The sequence below is a fragment of the Empidonax traillii genome, unplaced genomic scaffold (genome assembly GCF_003031625.1).
Source record: "Empidonax traillii isolate 1590-97213 ecotype Southwest subspecies unplaced genomic scaffold, ASM303162v1 scaffold625:size414109, whole genome shotgun sequence".
NCBI lineage: Eukaryota > Metazoa > Chordata > Aves > Passeriformes > Tyrannidae > Empidonax > Empidonax traillii.
In genome coordinates this window covers 255,621-270,650 of record NW_020955818.1, presented here as the reverse complement: position 1 = coordinate 270,650, position 15,030 = coordinate 255,621, and the positions used below count along the sequence as shown (strand labels likewise).

The 15,030-nt window shown below is 50.5% G+C and overlaps 1 protein-coding gene across 1 annotated transcript; it reads left to right on the top strand.

Annotated features, from left to right (window-relative positions):
• The first annotated feature begins 559 nt into the window (after positions 1 to 559).
• On the top strand, positions 560 to 15,018 carry RAB41 (RAB41, member RAS oncogene family). Its single transcript, XM_027898820.1, has 8 exons — positions 560 to 753; positions 2,241 to 2,299; positions 3,985 to 4,038; positions 9,311 to 9,416; positions 9,626 to 9,737; positions 10,959 to 11,052; positions 12,739 to 12,805; positions 13,348 to 15,018. Exons 1-8 carry the CDS (start codon positions 675 to 677, stop codon positions 13,410 to 13,412), a joined length of 636 nt encoding a protein of 211 aa, XP_027754621.1. The 5' UTR covers positions 560 to 674; the 3' UTR covers positions 13,413 to 15,018.
• The last annotated feature ends 12 nt before the right edge of the window (positions 15,019 to 15,030 follow it).

Below are 15,030 nucleotides of genomic sequence, written 5' to 3'. Positions count from 1 at the left end.
GTACAACCCTCCCCAGTACAGCTGGGCTGCCTCCAGTACAACCCTCCCAGTGCAGCTGGGTTCCCTCCAGTACAACCCTCCCAGTACGGCTGGGCTCCCTCCAGTTCAACCCTCCCAGTACAGCTGGGCTTCCTCCAGTACAACCCTCCCAGTACAGCTGGGCTTCCTCCAGTACAACTCAGTACGGCTGGGCTCCTTCCAGTACAATCACCCCAGTACAGCTGGGCTCCCTCCAGTACAACCCTCCCAGTACAGCTGGACTGCCTCCAGTACAACCCTCCCAGTACAGTTGGGCTCCCTCCAGTACAACCCTCCCAGCACAGCTGGGCTGCCTCCAGTACAACCCTCCCAGTACAGCTGGACTGCCTCCAGTACAACCATCCCGGTACAGCCGGGCCCAGCCCGGTCCAGGCCGCAGCGTCCCCATCCCGGAGGCCGCCCCGTCGCCATGGCAACCTCCCCAACACCACGGCAACCGCCCTGCCCGTCTCCCGGGTAACCGCCCTGCCCGTTGCCCGGGTAACGGCCCGCCCCCCGTTGCCATGGCGACGCCCCTCCCCGGGGCGGGGCGGGGGTGACGCGGCGGAGGTGACGCGGCGGGGCGGTGGCACCGGAGCGCCCGGCGCTGTCTCCTTGTCCCCATCACGGCTCCCGCTCGGCCCCCCCGCGCCGCCATGTCCGCGCCCGGCAGCGGCGGCGACTTCGGCAACCCGCTCAGGAAGTTCAAGCTCGTGTTCCTGGGCGAGCAGAGCGGTGAGCGCGGCCGGGGCCGGCGGGGCCAGGCCGGGGGCAGCGCCCGGGGCCGGCGGGCGGGGCCGGGGGGCGCGCTGGGGCCGCGGGGTGCGGGGCCGGGGGATGCGGGGCTGGGGGATGCGAGGCAGAAGGATGGGGGGCTGAGGGATGGGGGGCTGAGGGATGTGGCACCGGGGGATGTGAGGCCGGGCCGCCCCTCCCTGTGCCCAGCGGCTCGGCCTGAGGCCTCGGCGGGCGGGGGCGCGGGGCTCGGTTTGCTCCCGCCGGGGCCCTCCCGGTGCCCAGGGCCCCGTTCCCCCCACACCGGGTCCCCGTTCCCCCCACACCGGGTCCCCGTTCCCCCACACCGGGTCCTCATTCCCACCCCGCCGGGCCGGTCCGCAGTGCGCCCGCAGCCCTGTTGCGGGAGCGGCCCGAGGGATGCGGGGGCTCCCGGGCGGTGCTCGGCCCTGCTCTGCCTCCCTTCCAGCCTCGGGGGTTTTTGTTTTCTCTCCAGCTGACTCCCTTTTGTGTCCCATCCCGCATAATTTGTGGATGAGTGGTGTGTTTTCCTTGGAATGGTGGTGGTCTTTGCTGGGAGTGTCCAAGGCCAGGCTGGACGGGGCTTGGAGCAGCCTGGTCCAGTGGAAGGTGTCCCTGCCCATGGCAGGGGGTGGGACTGCGTGAGCTTTGAGTTATCTTCCAACCCAAACCATCCTGGGATTTGTATTGCTCCAGCCCAGAACTGTAGCTCTTGCAGGAATTTCCAGAAGTTCTCCAATTCCCCTGCCTTTCCAAGGCAGGATTGATATTGCTGCTGGTAGACATTTGTCTCACCCGCTTTTAACCCTGTCCAATGTTCATAATTTCACAACCTTTTTTAGGCAGTTAATTCCTTTTCGCTTTTCCATCCACATCCTTTGAATTTTTCTTGGCTTCCTGAGCGAGAACTGGAGATCTACTCCTTGTTTCCTGTTCCGTATCAGTTCTGCACTTTGTGTCCTGATAAAATGTGGAGGTGCAAATTTAAAGTTTTGAAGCAAGCCACCGGAGTTTGCTCTGTTATCTAAAATCTCATTATGAAGGAAGAAAGGATGCAAGTCTTGGATGTTACTTTTCCGTGCAGTCAAAGGCAGCAGAACTGGGATGTCACCTGGTTTGTTTTGATGTTTGTGTCCCAGACTTGGGGATTACATAAGTGGCAGAGCACGAGGAACAAAGCAGATTTGTGGGTTGCTTAAAGCAGACAACCAGTTCTTTGTTATCCACATGGCAACACACCTGATTGGAGGACCAGGCCATCACCATGATTAATTTTTGACCTACAGAGATTGATTTGCCTCTGTCATTTTGGGAATGGTTTTCCTGGCTGGTTATTTCCCAGGAAGGTGTAGCTGGAATGGCCTGAGATTGGCAGCTGCTTTCAGATCAGTGCCACTCCCAAAGCAGTGCTTATTTTTTTTTTTTTTCCACTGCTGCTTGAAAGTAATTTTTCTCTTCTCTTATAGTTGGGAAGACCTCCCTGATCACCAGGTTTATGTATGACAGTTTTGACAATACTTACCAGGTATGTGGTAGGATTTTATCTTAATTTTTTAAAAAATATTTATGGTTAAATGTATTCCCTGCTGTTAAGATTTGTGCCTGTGAGGGCCAAGCACACTGATCCATGAGTTGTCAGTTAAATATCATATAAAAGGTTAAAATGTGCTGTGAAATGGAGATGAGGCTTCATGATTAAACCAAAGCATCCAGGATGATGTCAGGAAACCCAGTGTACAAAAAGGCAGCAGGGTTTAGATCCTCTCTGGGTATGTGATAGATCCTGTTTGGATATGTGAGAAGCCTGGAGGAAAATGGGGGGAAACACTGATTTATGGGTCTGGCTGATGGAGAGGATGATGGTCAGGATGCCTGGTGGTGGATTTGGGAGTCTCAGGAAACAGGGGATGAACAAGATAGGAACATCTTGTGATAATTCTTGGTCTCTGGCGTCTTTAGAGCCACAATTTAAGTAGGAGTAGTTGAGTCTGGAGTGTAGAGATGGATCTGCAAGAAGTCAGCTTTGGTATATTCAGTCTCTCTTTTTTTTTTTTTTTTTAATTACTATTTTTTAACTAAAAGACTAAAGATAGGAAGAGCCAGGGAAGTCTTGGCAGGGAAAGAGGAGGGTGGGGATGGAGAGGCTGCAGAATGAAACGCAGAAGATGTGTATGAGGCCTGAAGATTTTTAGGAAGAATTAATCGCTTCAAAGGCACTTGGAATTATTTCAGGGGAATATCAAATATCTGTAAAGCAGATGAGATCAGGGATTATCTTTTAATTCAGCCAGAAGGAGTTACTGGTTTGGACTAGGGTAATTTTGAGTCGAGGGCAAGCCATTCGCTGGAACTGGATCCTCTTGTACTTCGTGTGTCTGCTTTCCTGACTTTTGTAAGGTGCTGGCAAAGATCTGTGTGCTTATTAAGATCTATTAACCTTGTCCTGGCTAGAAAATAGGCCTCCCAAAAATAAGTTCTCCCTCCCCAAATTGACTCTGGTGGTCTTTTCTGGTATTCCATGGCCCTTCTGTGCTGCCTGTGTGTGTTAAGAGTAAAGATAATCTATGTCTAAAACACTAAAATCTGCTACATCAGAGCTGTCTCCTGTTTCCTGGGGTTATGAAGGGCTGGGACAGCAGCTTGATTGAAGTGCCTGGGAGTGCATCTAACTTGGTGCACTATTTTAAATGTCTTGTTACTGGAATCGCCGTAGCAATGGGAGTGGGAATGGATGGGGACTTGCAGAAAGAACTGCCTGAGAAATGAAGCTTCTGGGTGTCACTGGAAGGGAAGCAACTTCTGACGTGGAAAGCCCTGAGTAAATGTGGCTTTTTAGCTTTGAATGGCCCGTAATTTATATATCTCATTTGTTCTGCCTTTTGGTTATTTCTAATAAGATAACTTTTAGCAGACTGAGTGGGGGTAGGCCAGAGGGAGCTGCCGGTTCAGCTGTGATCTGTGTTGAGATCCATGAATGTCTGAGGCTGAAATCCAGCCTCAGAGGGAGGTTCTTGTGTCAGGAATGCTGTGAAGTGAAGCTGGTGCAGATGCCCAGATTGCTTTGTTCTCATCACCACTGCTGAAGGCAGGTCACTTCCCCATCTTAATCACAACTTTGTGGGGGTTTTTTTGCGAGTTTGGAAGGGTGGGAGCTGCAGCTGCTGGGAGGCAGGCAGGGTGTGCAGTCACTAACGCTTCCCTTCTTTCCAGGCAACCATTGGCATTGATTTCCTGTCAAAAACGATGTATCTGGAGGACCGCACGGTAAGTGAGGCGTGGGTGGGATGGCGTGGGAGCTGCAGGGCCTGGCTCTTCCCCGGCCCTTCCTCCAGCAGCTGCTGGAATCCCCCCGAGGACCAGCCTTTGTTGAATCCCATCACTGACCCCCTCTTTGTGGTACCTGTTAAGATCTGATTCCTCCCGCAAGAAGTGAGAATCTTCCATGGAAAACTGGGAGAAGATGATGGCCGTAGCCCAGGGAAGGAATGGGCTGCCTGTTGTAGGTCCCTGGTTTAGGTGTAGTTTGCTCCCAGAATTTGCAGCTCTGCCTCTGGATTGTCAGTAGGAACAGGGCTGAGCAGAGCTCGGGTGTCACAGAACATTCTGAGCTGGAAGGGACCCACAGGGATCATCAAGTCTGACTCCTGAAGTCAATGAAAAGCCAGTGGGGGGGTTCTACAAGAGCTGGTGTTCCAAGGCTTGAAGTCATTCATGATTAGACCTTGTCCCTGCTCATAGAAAGCTCCTGTTTTAACACAGTTCTGACCCACTGTAGTAAAGCAGTTTTGGATTTAGCCTGCATGAAATTCCTTTTTGCATAGAGACCCCTCCCACCCCTCCCCTGCCTTTCAGTGTTTGTGGTTTTGTTCATGTTTTGCTGCTTTTTTTGCTGGTTTTACTGCTGCGTGAGGAGTGTGACAGTGCTGGGGGGAGGAGGGGACAGTCCTGTGTGTTGCTTTGGGCTCTGTTGCTTCCAAGGAAATCTGAGCCCAGTGTATGTGATGAGTTTCCTGGGAGCTTCTCTGCCATCTCACTTGTGATTCACTATGAGAAAAGACGTTCCTTAACCTTTGTTTGGGGGGAACTAATGCATAACATTCTTCAGTGGTGCTGGCAGAAGAGGGCAAAGATCCTGGGAGCGCTGCTTGACACCTGCGAGGGCACAGTGGAATGTCTGTGTGCTGTTTCCAGCATTGTGGTGCTGATTTCTCACGGTTGTGTAGGTCAGGATGTCATTCTCCTGCTGCCCTGCCCTCCACAAGATACCATTTTCATTCCAGTGTAGGAATACTGTTAGTTTTCCTGGTTATGCAAGTGGTCCACAGGGCCCATAGAGCCTGTTTAAATAACAGAGGTGTGGAACGTAGATAAGAGGAGAGACAAATACAAACACACAAGCTGGGAAGATTCAGACACTGAAATAGTTCCTCAGATGTGCCTCATGCTGTCTTTTGCAACAAGCTTTGATTTCTGGGCTGGAAATGAGGAGTGCTGAGCCTCCAGCTGGGGTGTGGGCTTTGGTGTATTTGATATGTCCTTCCAGGAAATAATATATCCTGGAATTACACCTGTGCTCCATCCCTCAGCTCTGAACAGGGTCTGGACAAACCAGCAGAAGGGACTGCCTGTCCCTGGAAGTGTCCAAGGCCAGACTGGACGGGGCTTGGAGCAACCTGGGATAATGGAAGGTGTCCCTTGCTGGATATAAGTGCAGGATAAGCCAGTCTGGAGGGCAGATGATGTTCTGGCTCATCTCCCGCTCCTGTGTTTTACCACCTCTGGATTCCCAGTGGGTTCGTCCATTCCTGGTGATGTGTCCCTTGGGAACAGGAGTCACACATCTGGCCAGCTGCAGGCAGGATCACTGAGGTGTTTCCCTGTATTCCCCTCGTTAGCAGGTGGAGAAGGGATCGTTAGGGGTACCTTGGTGGCTGGTGCTGTGTGTGGGTTGTTGCTGGCTGTGTGTGCTGAGGTCACTGTGAGGCTCAGTCGTGTCGCTGCCTCTTTCCACCGTTCTGTTCCGTTTGACCTTTCCTTTTGTTGCCTTAGTTTCGCTTCGCAGTTTATTTATTTTTTTTTTTTTTTTTAGTTTCTTTATTTTTATTTCACTTGAGTTTTGGTTTTGTTTTCCGTTTTCCTGCTCTCCCCCTTCCCCTTGCCCTGCACTTCTCCATTTCCCAGATCAGGCTGCAGCTGTGGGGCACAGCCGGCCAGGAGAGGTCCCTCAGCCTCCTCCCCAGCTCCACCCGTGACTCTGCCGTGACTCTCATTGTCTGTGGCACCACAAGTAGGTATTGAGCCAGCAGGGACCTTGCTTTTGACACGGATCTTGATGTGTTGGAAGTGGTGGTGGTACCCAAAAAAGAGCTAAAATAGACCAACTGTGGGTGTGTTGGCTGAGCAGGGATTGGGAATTGCTGTGTCTGGGCTGGTTGCAATGGTAGGTGGTTGGAAGCCTTTGGAAAACTATTAGTTTTCTGTTTTGTTTGTTTTTTTTTTCTCTTCAGGATTAATTTTTTTCCTTTCTAGAGAAATAAATATGTATATTTGTAGTTTATACAAGTACCAGCTTCAGGGGCCAAAGCAAAGGAACACTGTCAGAGTAGGTAAAACAGCACAACACCCATTCAAACAGAAGCTATGGAGTGATTAGGAGGAGTCAAGATTCCCATTCCCTTGAAAAAGAGAACTGGAGATTCATATCCAGCTTTTGAAAGAGGAGAGAGGCAACTACCAGAATTTCTAAAGAATAAACAAGCTTAGAAGGAAATTCTCTGTAATGTTTTAGTTCAGCTTAGGAAGATATGAACAGGATTATTTCATTGTGACTCCTCATTACTGGTTCCAGTTGATCTGGTGGAGTTTTTGCTCATCTACAGTGTCAGGATTTATACCAGTGAGCCAACACCATGTGGGCAAAATTTAAGAAAAGAACACAAGCAGAGGGGGAAAAGCCTCTGGGCCACCTTTATTCTGCCCCAGACTGGATTAGAGTGAGGACCAGGGGTTTGTTTCACTGTCCTTGGCTGAACTGCTTAACAAATACAAGACTTCTGCCATGATTTATCCTCTGCACTGAGGGCAATAATGACATGGTCTTTCTCCCAGCGCTGTGGCTGAATTCTTCTCTGGGAGAATTCCTGGTTTGGTGCAAATTAACACAGAACTGCCCTGTTTGGGGTTTGAGGGGCACTGAACTGTGCTGGGACCCCTCTGGGGGGAGGCAGCATGGCAGGATGCACAGCTTGGTGTGGTTCTTCCCGCTGGGCAGGTGCAGGATGATGTTTATCCAGGCAGGTGGAAAAATGCTGCCAGTCCAGGCTCTTCTTAACATCTTCCAGACGTGTCAGAAGTAATTCAGTGGTGGCTGATCTCATGGGCTTTGGGAATGGCCTTTGCAGATAATTTCATTGTTTTCTTGCCACTGCCCTTAGTTCTCAGTGAGTGAGAGGCTCTGAAGTTTTCTTGTGTTACTGGAGGAACATGCACAGGTACTTCTGAGGGCATGAAGAAATTGCTTAGTTATTTTTGCTCTGCTGGACATCCCAAAATGCAGGTGGAGAGAGCCGTGGTGAGAGTCCATCCTGCAGCTCAGGCCCCTCCTGAACATTGTTTTTAAGGGTTAATTCTTAGTGTTCCACAGGGGGTTATTTATATTTTCCCCTCCAAAAGAGGTGCCCACAAAACTCTGACATGTAGAAATGAGAAGCCACAGAAACACTGCAGCCAACTCAGGTCACTTCAGGAGTGTCTGTGTGGGACGTGCCCAGGTCCTGAAGGCCTTCCCTCAAAGAGCATCACCTGCACCAAACAAATTACCTGGGCCAGGCCTGTGCTGCTGCTTCTACTGCCTTGTTGCCTGCGAGTCTGAAGGGTGGAGTGTTTGATCACCATCTGGGTCAAGTTTCGGGGTGAATATTCTGGTATAACTGTTTGGGCAGTGGGGAAGTTTGGGAATTCCAGGAGCTGTGCTGATCCATCTGGCCTTCCAGCTCCGGAGTGACACTGCCCAGGTGGTGCGAGTTTGTCACCTTGAGTTTCCTGGGGTAGAGAAAAACTCTGACTTTTGCTCCTGTAATCAAGTCTGCCCTCCAGATGAAGCAAGAGCTAATTGCTTTAAGTAGAATTCCTAATCTTCCTTAAGCCCCAGGGCATCAGATCTACATACCCTGATGGAGATAAGATCTTGTTGTGAATCTGCGTGTAACCAGACGCTTTGCAGCTCAATCAGCTTCTATTTCTCTTCTAAACAAGCAATTATTGGTCCTTGTGAAGCTGCTGTTTGCTGCCTTATTAACCACTGCTCTGCCCCAGTGCTGGGACCAGGCTCCTGTCAGGGAGCTGGGAACCAGTGTCTGCCCCCATAAAAGTCCTTGGGAATGCCAAGCAATCCTGTTTTCTGGCAGTGCCCAGCCCTGGGGGGCGAGGACTGGAAGGAAAAGGTGTCACTCCCAGTGTAAAAGCTTTGGTTTGCTAGGGGATTCGGCACGTTTTGGGCAGTTGTGGTTCAGATGGGCAATTCCCAGACCATGGAGCTGCCACCTGGAATAGCTCAGTGTGTTTGGGGCTCAAACTGTGCCTCTCCCAGCATTTGTGCCTTTTCTGCCCCTGTGCTGCTCTGGAAGGGTGACCCCAATGCCCTTCCCATCACCTGGAGCCCTCAGTGTGTAACATTTGCTTCCATTTCTGCTGGAACTTACTTTATTTATTGCTTTAATCTCGCATGAAAATCCCCATGGCCAGCACCCAGGTGATGGCCAGCACCCAGATTGAGGGAATTGCATGTCTGTTGTGTGGGAATTGCCCCAAAAGCTTTGCTCAGAGGGGCTCTGGGCTTGGAGTCCTGTGGAGGTCCAGAATCCTGAGTGGAGCAGGGAGACCTGATTTTTATTTCACCATTATTTTTATATTATTATTTTATATTATTTTTATTTCTTATTAATTTTATTTTAATATTATTATTTTAATGTCAGCTTCGTGTATATTATTTTAATATTATTTTATATTAATTTTAGTTCATATTATTATTTTAATATTATTTTTATTTTATATTATTTTACTTTATATTATTTTATTTATTTAATTATATTTATATTTATTTAATTTATATTTATTTAATTATATTTATTTTATTTATTTAATTTTATATTATTTTACTTTATTTTATTTTAATTTTATGTTAATTTAATTTATATTCATTTAATTTTATATTATTATTTATAGTTATATTAATCTCTATAACATAATTACTATTTTTACCTGTTTTTAAAAAGCTTTCTCATGTAACTGTTGGCAAAGGGAACATGAAGTAAAACCAGGCAGTTCCAACACTTAAAGTGAAGCATCCTCACACCCCCCAGGGGAGGTGGTGGCCGTATCCTAGAGCAGTTTGGGAGTAGCAGGGGGTGGATAAAGCACATTATGGGGGGGTGTGGGGGTGTGTGTGGGCAGTGCCGGGGGGTGGCTGTGGGGTGGCCTCGTGTCTAAGGACGCTGTGGTGCTGTGTGTTCTGCCCTGGCCGGGGCTGTCCCAGCAGGTGCGGCTGCAGCTCTGGGACACGGCGGGGCAGGAGCGCTTCCGCAGCCTCATCCCCAGCTACATCCGCGACTCCACCATCGCCGTCGTGGTCTACGACATCACGAGTGAGTGCCTTGGGGTCTGGAGCCCTGAAATCCCCCCCTCCTGCCCTCCTGAGCGCTCACAGCCACACACCCTTGACATCAGAAGTGTTCCCCCTCCTTTTCTAACGATTTCTGGGTGATGTGGTGAAGCACCTGAGCACGAGCAAAGCGCTGCCCCTCTCTGAAAGGAAGTTTTATGCTCAGCGCTCCCGTTTGTTCTCCCCCCACAGACTTGAATTCTTTCCAGCAAACCTCCAAGTGGATCGATGACGTTCGGACAGAGCGAGGCAGCGACGTCATCATCATGTTGGTGGGGAACAAAACCGACCTGGCAGACAAGAGGTGAGGAGGAGAGCTGGGCCCTGCTGCCCTGGCCGGGGGGAGCAAGGACTGGCTGCCCAGCCTGGCTTTAAAAATTACCTTGAGACGATCTTAAAAATTGTCGATTTGAAACGGAACAGAAATTCCTCGTTGTGAGACTCAGGTTGCAGCAGAAGTGACTCCCTTTTGCTGTTCTACAAATAAGTTTTGGTTAAAATAAGCCCACCTAAAAAAAATTCCTTTTGCTGAAATTAAGTAGCTCTACACCTTGTTTCTCAGTGGTCTATTTTGTCTGATTTTGTGTTTCATGCTGAGATAAAGCCCAAAAGCTGCTCTGCAAAAGCAAGGAAATCTGCTTATTTTCAGTAATCCAGTTTGCCCAACTCCCTGTGCATGTGCAGCTGTGAGTGTTCATGGCACAGTTTCTCCTTGTTCCTTTTCAAAGGAAGCTGGGTTTGTGTGAGGCTGAAATGCTGGGCCTGTTAGGGCTGGACAAAGCCACAGGTGACATTCTCTGAGGTAGAATTCAGAGTATGGGAAGCCATTCATCCTCTGATAAAAAACAAGTTCGGTTCTGAGGCCAAAAAGCTGGACTAAAAATAGCTCTGTTCAGTGAAGCCTGTGAAGTTTTTCATTCCAGTCACTGCTGCTTCAGTTTTGGCTGGTGGTTTTTTTTTTGGTCTTTTTTTTTCCCTGCAGTTTTCTTTTCCTCATTTTTGGACTCTTTTTCTCTAGTTTGGTTGCTCTGCTCTGTGGGTTTCTATAGAGGAGGGTGAGAGAAAAGCCCCAGAACTGAATACGATGGAATTGAAACTGGTGCTAAAGCAGGATATAATGTGAGACAGGGATGTCCAGGGTGGTGCTCAGGGATGCAATTCCAGGTCCTTGCTCCCAGGCTGTCCTTGCTGCTGGAGCCTTTCTGGAGTCTCTGTGTCACCTCACAGCGTTCCCTTCTGTCTCAGTGCAGTGTAGGGGGTTCTTCCTTCCCTGCAGGATGCTGTGAAAGAGCCTTAAATGTGCTGCACAAACTCCACCCTGTGCTGATGATCTCTTGTTGATTGTCACCCCTCCAGGAGTTCCCTGGGGTGGTTTCATTCCCAGCTGGGGGCCCTGAGGTGTCCCTTGGTGGGCTGTGCCTCCGGTGAGGGGGGTGAGCACTGACCACCAGCTCACTCACAGATGTCTCTAACTCTTCCTTCTGTTCCTTTCTGTCTTTCTGCTCCTGTTGGCACCTTTCTGCAGGCAAATCACTACAGAAGAAGGTGAACAGAGAGCCAAAGAGCTGAATGTGATGTTCATTGAGACCAGTGCAAAGACTGGATACAATGTGAAACAGGTACATCCGTGTTCTGTTCTAAAATCAGGAATCTGTCCCTGCTCTGTGTGTGTTGGCCCCTGCTTGGGGTTCATGATCCAGCAGGGATTTGCTTGTGTTCAGTGCCAGCCCCTGAGATGTTTCTTGCCCAGTGATCACCATCAGCTCTCCAGTAGCAGTGGAAGCTCCTTGCCTGTCAGTGATTCCCTGTCCAAGCTATGCCAACCTTGGAAGAAAGGAGAACCAACCCCAGAATGTGCTGAGGATGGGAAGGGGGAAAATCCCCGTTTTGTGCAGCCAGTCAGATGGAATTTGTTTGGTTTTATTACCAATTAGTGCAGTTTGCTGAAATCACTGTTGACATCACTGGTAGTTCCTCCTTCTGTTTGCAAGCCACAGAGAATCCTGGAATATCTTAGAATAGCTGAGGTTGGAAGGGATCTCTGGAAATCATCTTTTCCAGCCCTCAGACTCATAGCAGGCTTCCCAGAGCTGGCTGCAGCTGAGTTTGGAATGTCTCTAAGGATAGACACTGACTCTCCAGCCAGCCTGCCATGATGTTTGATGAGCCATACAGAAAAAAAAAAAAAAAAAAAAGAAACCAACATTTTTTATTTAAGCAGAATTTCTCCTATTTCTGTTTGTGCCCATTGCCTCTTGCTGTAAGTTTGTGATCCCACCCTCCACTAGTTCAGGGGTTGTTCTGAGTGTGACAGAGCTTGGAGTGAGGAGCTGGGAGCTCCAGGGGCCTGCAGGGAGCTGTGTCAGCTGGAAAAGCCCCTCCCCAGGTTGCTGCACAGCAGCAGGTTGGGAGAACCCACAGTGGGATTAGGAGACTTTGGGCTGAGGGGTTTTTTTGGCTGTGCTGGATTGAATCCACTTCGGTCTTTGGTTTAACTCTTGTTGCTTTATTTGCCCAGTGGGTGTTTGCAGCAAGAGCTTCTGTGATTAGGAGGATGCAACTGCAGCACCTTGCTGGGACCTTGATTTTCCGAGGAACACGCTTTGGGGGGTGGATGAGAAGCCCCTGCCAAGCTGCTGTGAGGAAAATCATCGTTAGCAGATGATTCCTCCGGTGCTTTGTGCAGCAGCTCGGCAGCCTGGCAGTGCCTGGGCCGGGTAATGGCAGCAGGAGGAGCTCCAAGCACTGAGTCCAGAAATTATGCAGAACCATTTTCCAGGTTTTATGGGGATATAATAGTCCTTCCCAGCTCCAGCACATCCTTAATGGCTTGACTGCAGCTCATCTGAACCAGCTGTTCTGCCCAGGAAAGGCTGTTTGGCAGCAGGACTGAACTGAAGGGATGGGCTGTAAAACTCCTTAAACCTTGTGAGGTGACTTATCAGAACTCCCCAAATGTGCCCTGGAACATCACTGGGTGCAGAGGCAGAGGCTGGGACATGGTTAGTGAGTGCAGGAGGGAGCTGTTCCATGAATCCCTGGAAGAACTGTTCCTAATTAATTCCGTGTTCTGTTCGAGCAGAAACAGCTCAAATAAAACTGCCTGTTTTGTAGGCACTGAATAACTTCTTTAATAAAACCTGTTAAATTTCCCAGGTAGCATTCTTGTGGCATTGTTGATCACTGCTTTGCTTGCTAAAGTACCCACATAAGAGCTTGGTACAGCTTAGAGCTTTGCTGTAAAAGAGTTCCTAACAGGCATTTTTTCCTGACAAGCCCTGAGCTTTCCTCTCCCTGCTTTCCAGCTTTTCCGCCGTGTGGCTGCTGCCTTACCTGGGATGGACAGCACACCAGAGAAGAGCAAAGAAGACAGTATCCTTGCTTTCCCAGGGAACTGGCCAGTTACCTGTTGTTAAATTGGGCTCACTGACTGCTTCTGGCACATTGTGGGAATGGGGCCCTGGAAATGCCCAAGGCCAGGTTGGACAGGGCTGGGAGCAACCTGGGATAGTGGGAGGTGTCCCTGCCCATGGCAGAGGGTGGACTGGATGAACTTTTGGGTCCCTTCCAACCCAAACCAGTCTGTGATTCTGTGACCCTGTTTATGGGCTGTAGATAAATGTGCACAACTGAGGGCAACTAAAGCACAAGTTTTGCTTCTCCACTTGAAGTGAGGATGAAATCTGTATAGTTTGAAAATGCTGTAATTCTTCATTCTGTTTGCACAGCCCTGTCCAGTTGGGCTCCTTCCTCTGAACGGTCTCAACATGCCAAATCCCCTGGTTTTGCAGTGAGTGCTGTTCAGGCAGAACAAGCTCTGCTCAAACACCGTGGGGGGACCACTAACAACCCTTTCCCTGTTCTGTCCTTCTTGTTCTCCTTCAGCTGGGTGATTTCCTTAACCTCCCCTGCAGTGATCGACATCAAACTAGAGAAGCCCCCCGAGCAGCCAGTCACGGAGAGCGGGTGCTCCTGCTAACGGCACCTCCCAGCCATGCCCTGAGAACATCACTCATTGCCCAGGCATCCCTATGTGGGGCTGGAAAACAGCTCCTGAGAGCGACCTCCCTGTTTACTGGTGGGGAGCAGCCCCGGCCGCCCCTCTCACTGCATGGTATGAGCCCTGAGTGCAGAATGAGTGTCCTGTCTTTTGAGTTTATTTTTTTATGTTGTTGCACTTTGGCACCGTGGTGCCCTTTACACTCTCTCTCTCTCTCTCTCTCTCTCTGTCCCTCTCTTCCTCCCCTTCTCCCCCTCTCCCCCACCTCGAGCCCACCCACTCCCCTGTACCTTGTGAATGCCATGGAAAAGCCGCCACGTTCGGGAAGACAAAAACGAAGCTTTGGGGGTGGGTTCTCCACCTTCCCTCCTGCCTTGCATCCCAGCCAGCTCCCTGCCCTGCCTGCCCTGCATCCCCATTTCCTCTGGGAAGGCTGCTCCTGTAAACCAGTCCCTTGGACTCGGCCTTGCCTTTCTGGACAGCCCAGGTCACTTGTTCCCAGGCTTTGCTTCCTGCAGGGCACACACACAACATTAGCTCCGTGGTTTCTCCTTCCTGCTGATGGCCCTGCCTAACTCTTGCTCACAACTTCCAAGTGTTGCCCCTGGTGTCACACACAGCACTAGAAAGCCCCAAACTCTGAAAGCTTTGGCCTTGTTGCTCCTGTCTGTGTAGCAGAGACATCCCACAACCTGCTCTCCTCGCTTGGAATCCCTTCCCATCCAGAGGATGTTGGTGCTTGGTGAGTGTTGGTGCAGGGAAGGAGGAGGAGGGAACAGGCTTTGCAGCGTGAGGCTGGGTGGGGAGACATCCTCAGGGATTCTGAAAGCAAGCAGTGACCTGAAATCCAGCACTGCTGGGGCAGTACCTGCCCTGGCAGTCATGGATTTGGCTCAGGCTCTTTTCTTGAACTCCATTGTCCTGTTCCTCATCCTGTAGATGGGGAACGGCTTCTCTGGAGCAGGAGAGCCACAGCAGATGGAAGGGCAGCATTCCACTCTCATTCCCAGGTTGCTACTTGATGGGATCCCACCCAGCTGCCTCTGCCTTTGGAGCAGAACTCTGGGATGGGGCCACCAACCCTTTCCCTCCTGAGGACTGAGGGGAGCAGGGAGTGACTGTCAGAGTGGGTGCAGGAATGGTGGATTGTCTGCTGCTGAAGGGAATTCTGGTGTCATTTCCCAACCTTGGAGGTTGGGAAATGCCTCCTCTCCCCACTGTCCCTGGTTTTCAGAGCTTTTCAGAGATTTTAGTGGGGTTTTTGGGTCCATGTGTCCTAACAGGAGGTTTGTCAGTTGGCAGAAGGAGAATTTCACTGCCCTCTCCCCCCGGGCTGTGTCACGGGGAGGATGCTGGTGGCAGGAGAGGGACTGAGCAGGGTGTGACCCCAGTCCCTCCCCTGCCCTGCCAGGCTGTCCCTGACCCCGTGTGTGGAGCCCAGGGACCCTGAGGAGGGGAAGGGGCAGCGGGGATCTGGCAGTCCCTGCATGGCAGGTTGTTCCCTTCCCTCGGGGTGAGCTGGGCTGCAGGAGGAGGCTGGGCTGTGGTTCCCCGTTCCCTGTGGAGTGTCCCCTGTCCCCCCGGGAGGCGGATCCCT

Bases quoted from the DNA above. Each gene is read 5' to 3' on its own strand.
- RAB41 (XM_027898820.1), top strand. From the start codon at position 675: ATGTCCGCGCCCGGCAGCGGCGGCGACTTCGGCAACCCGCTCAGGAAG. The intron at 2,300-3,984 runs GTATGTGGTAGG...CCTTCTTTCCAG, and splicing joins GTTTTGACAATACTTACCAG to GCAACCATTGGCATTGATTT. The intron at 4,039-9,310 runs GTAAGTGAGGCG...CTGTCCCAGCAG, and splicing joins TGTATCTGGAGGACCGCACG to GTGCGGCTGCAGCTCTGGGA.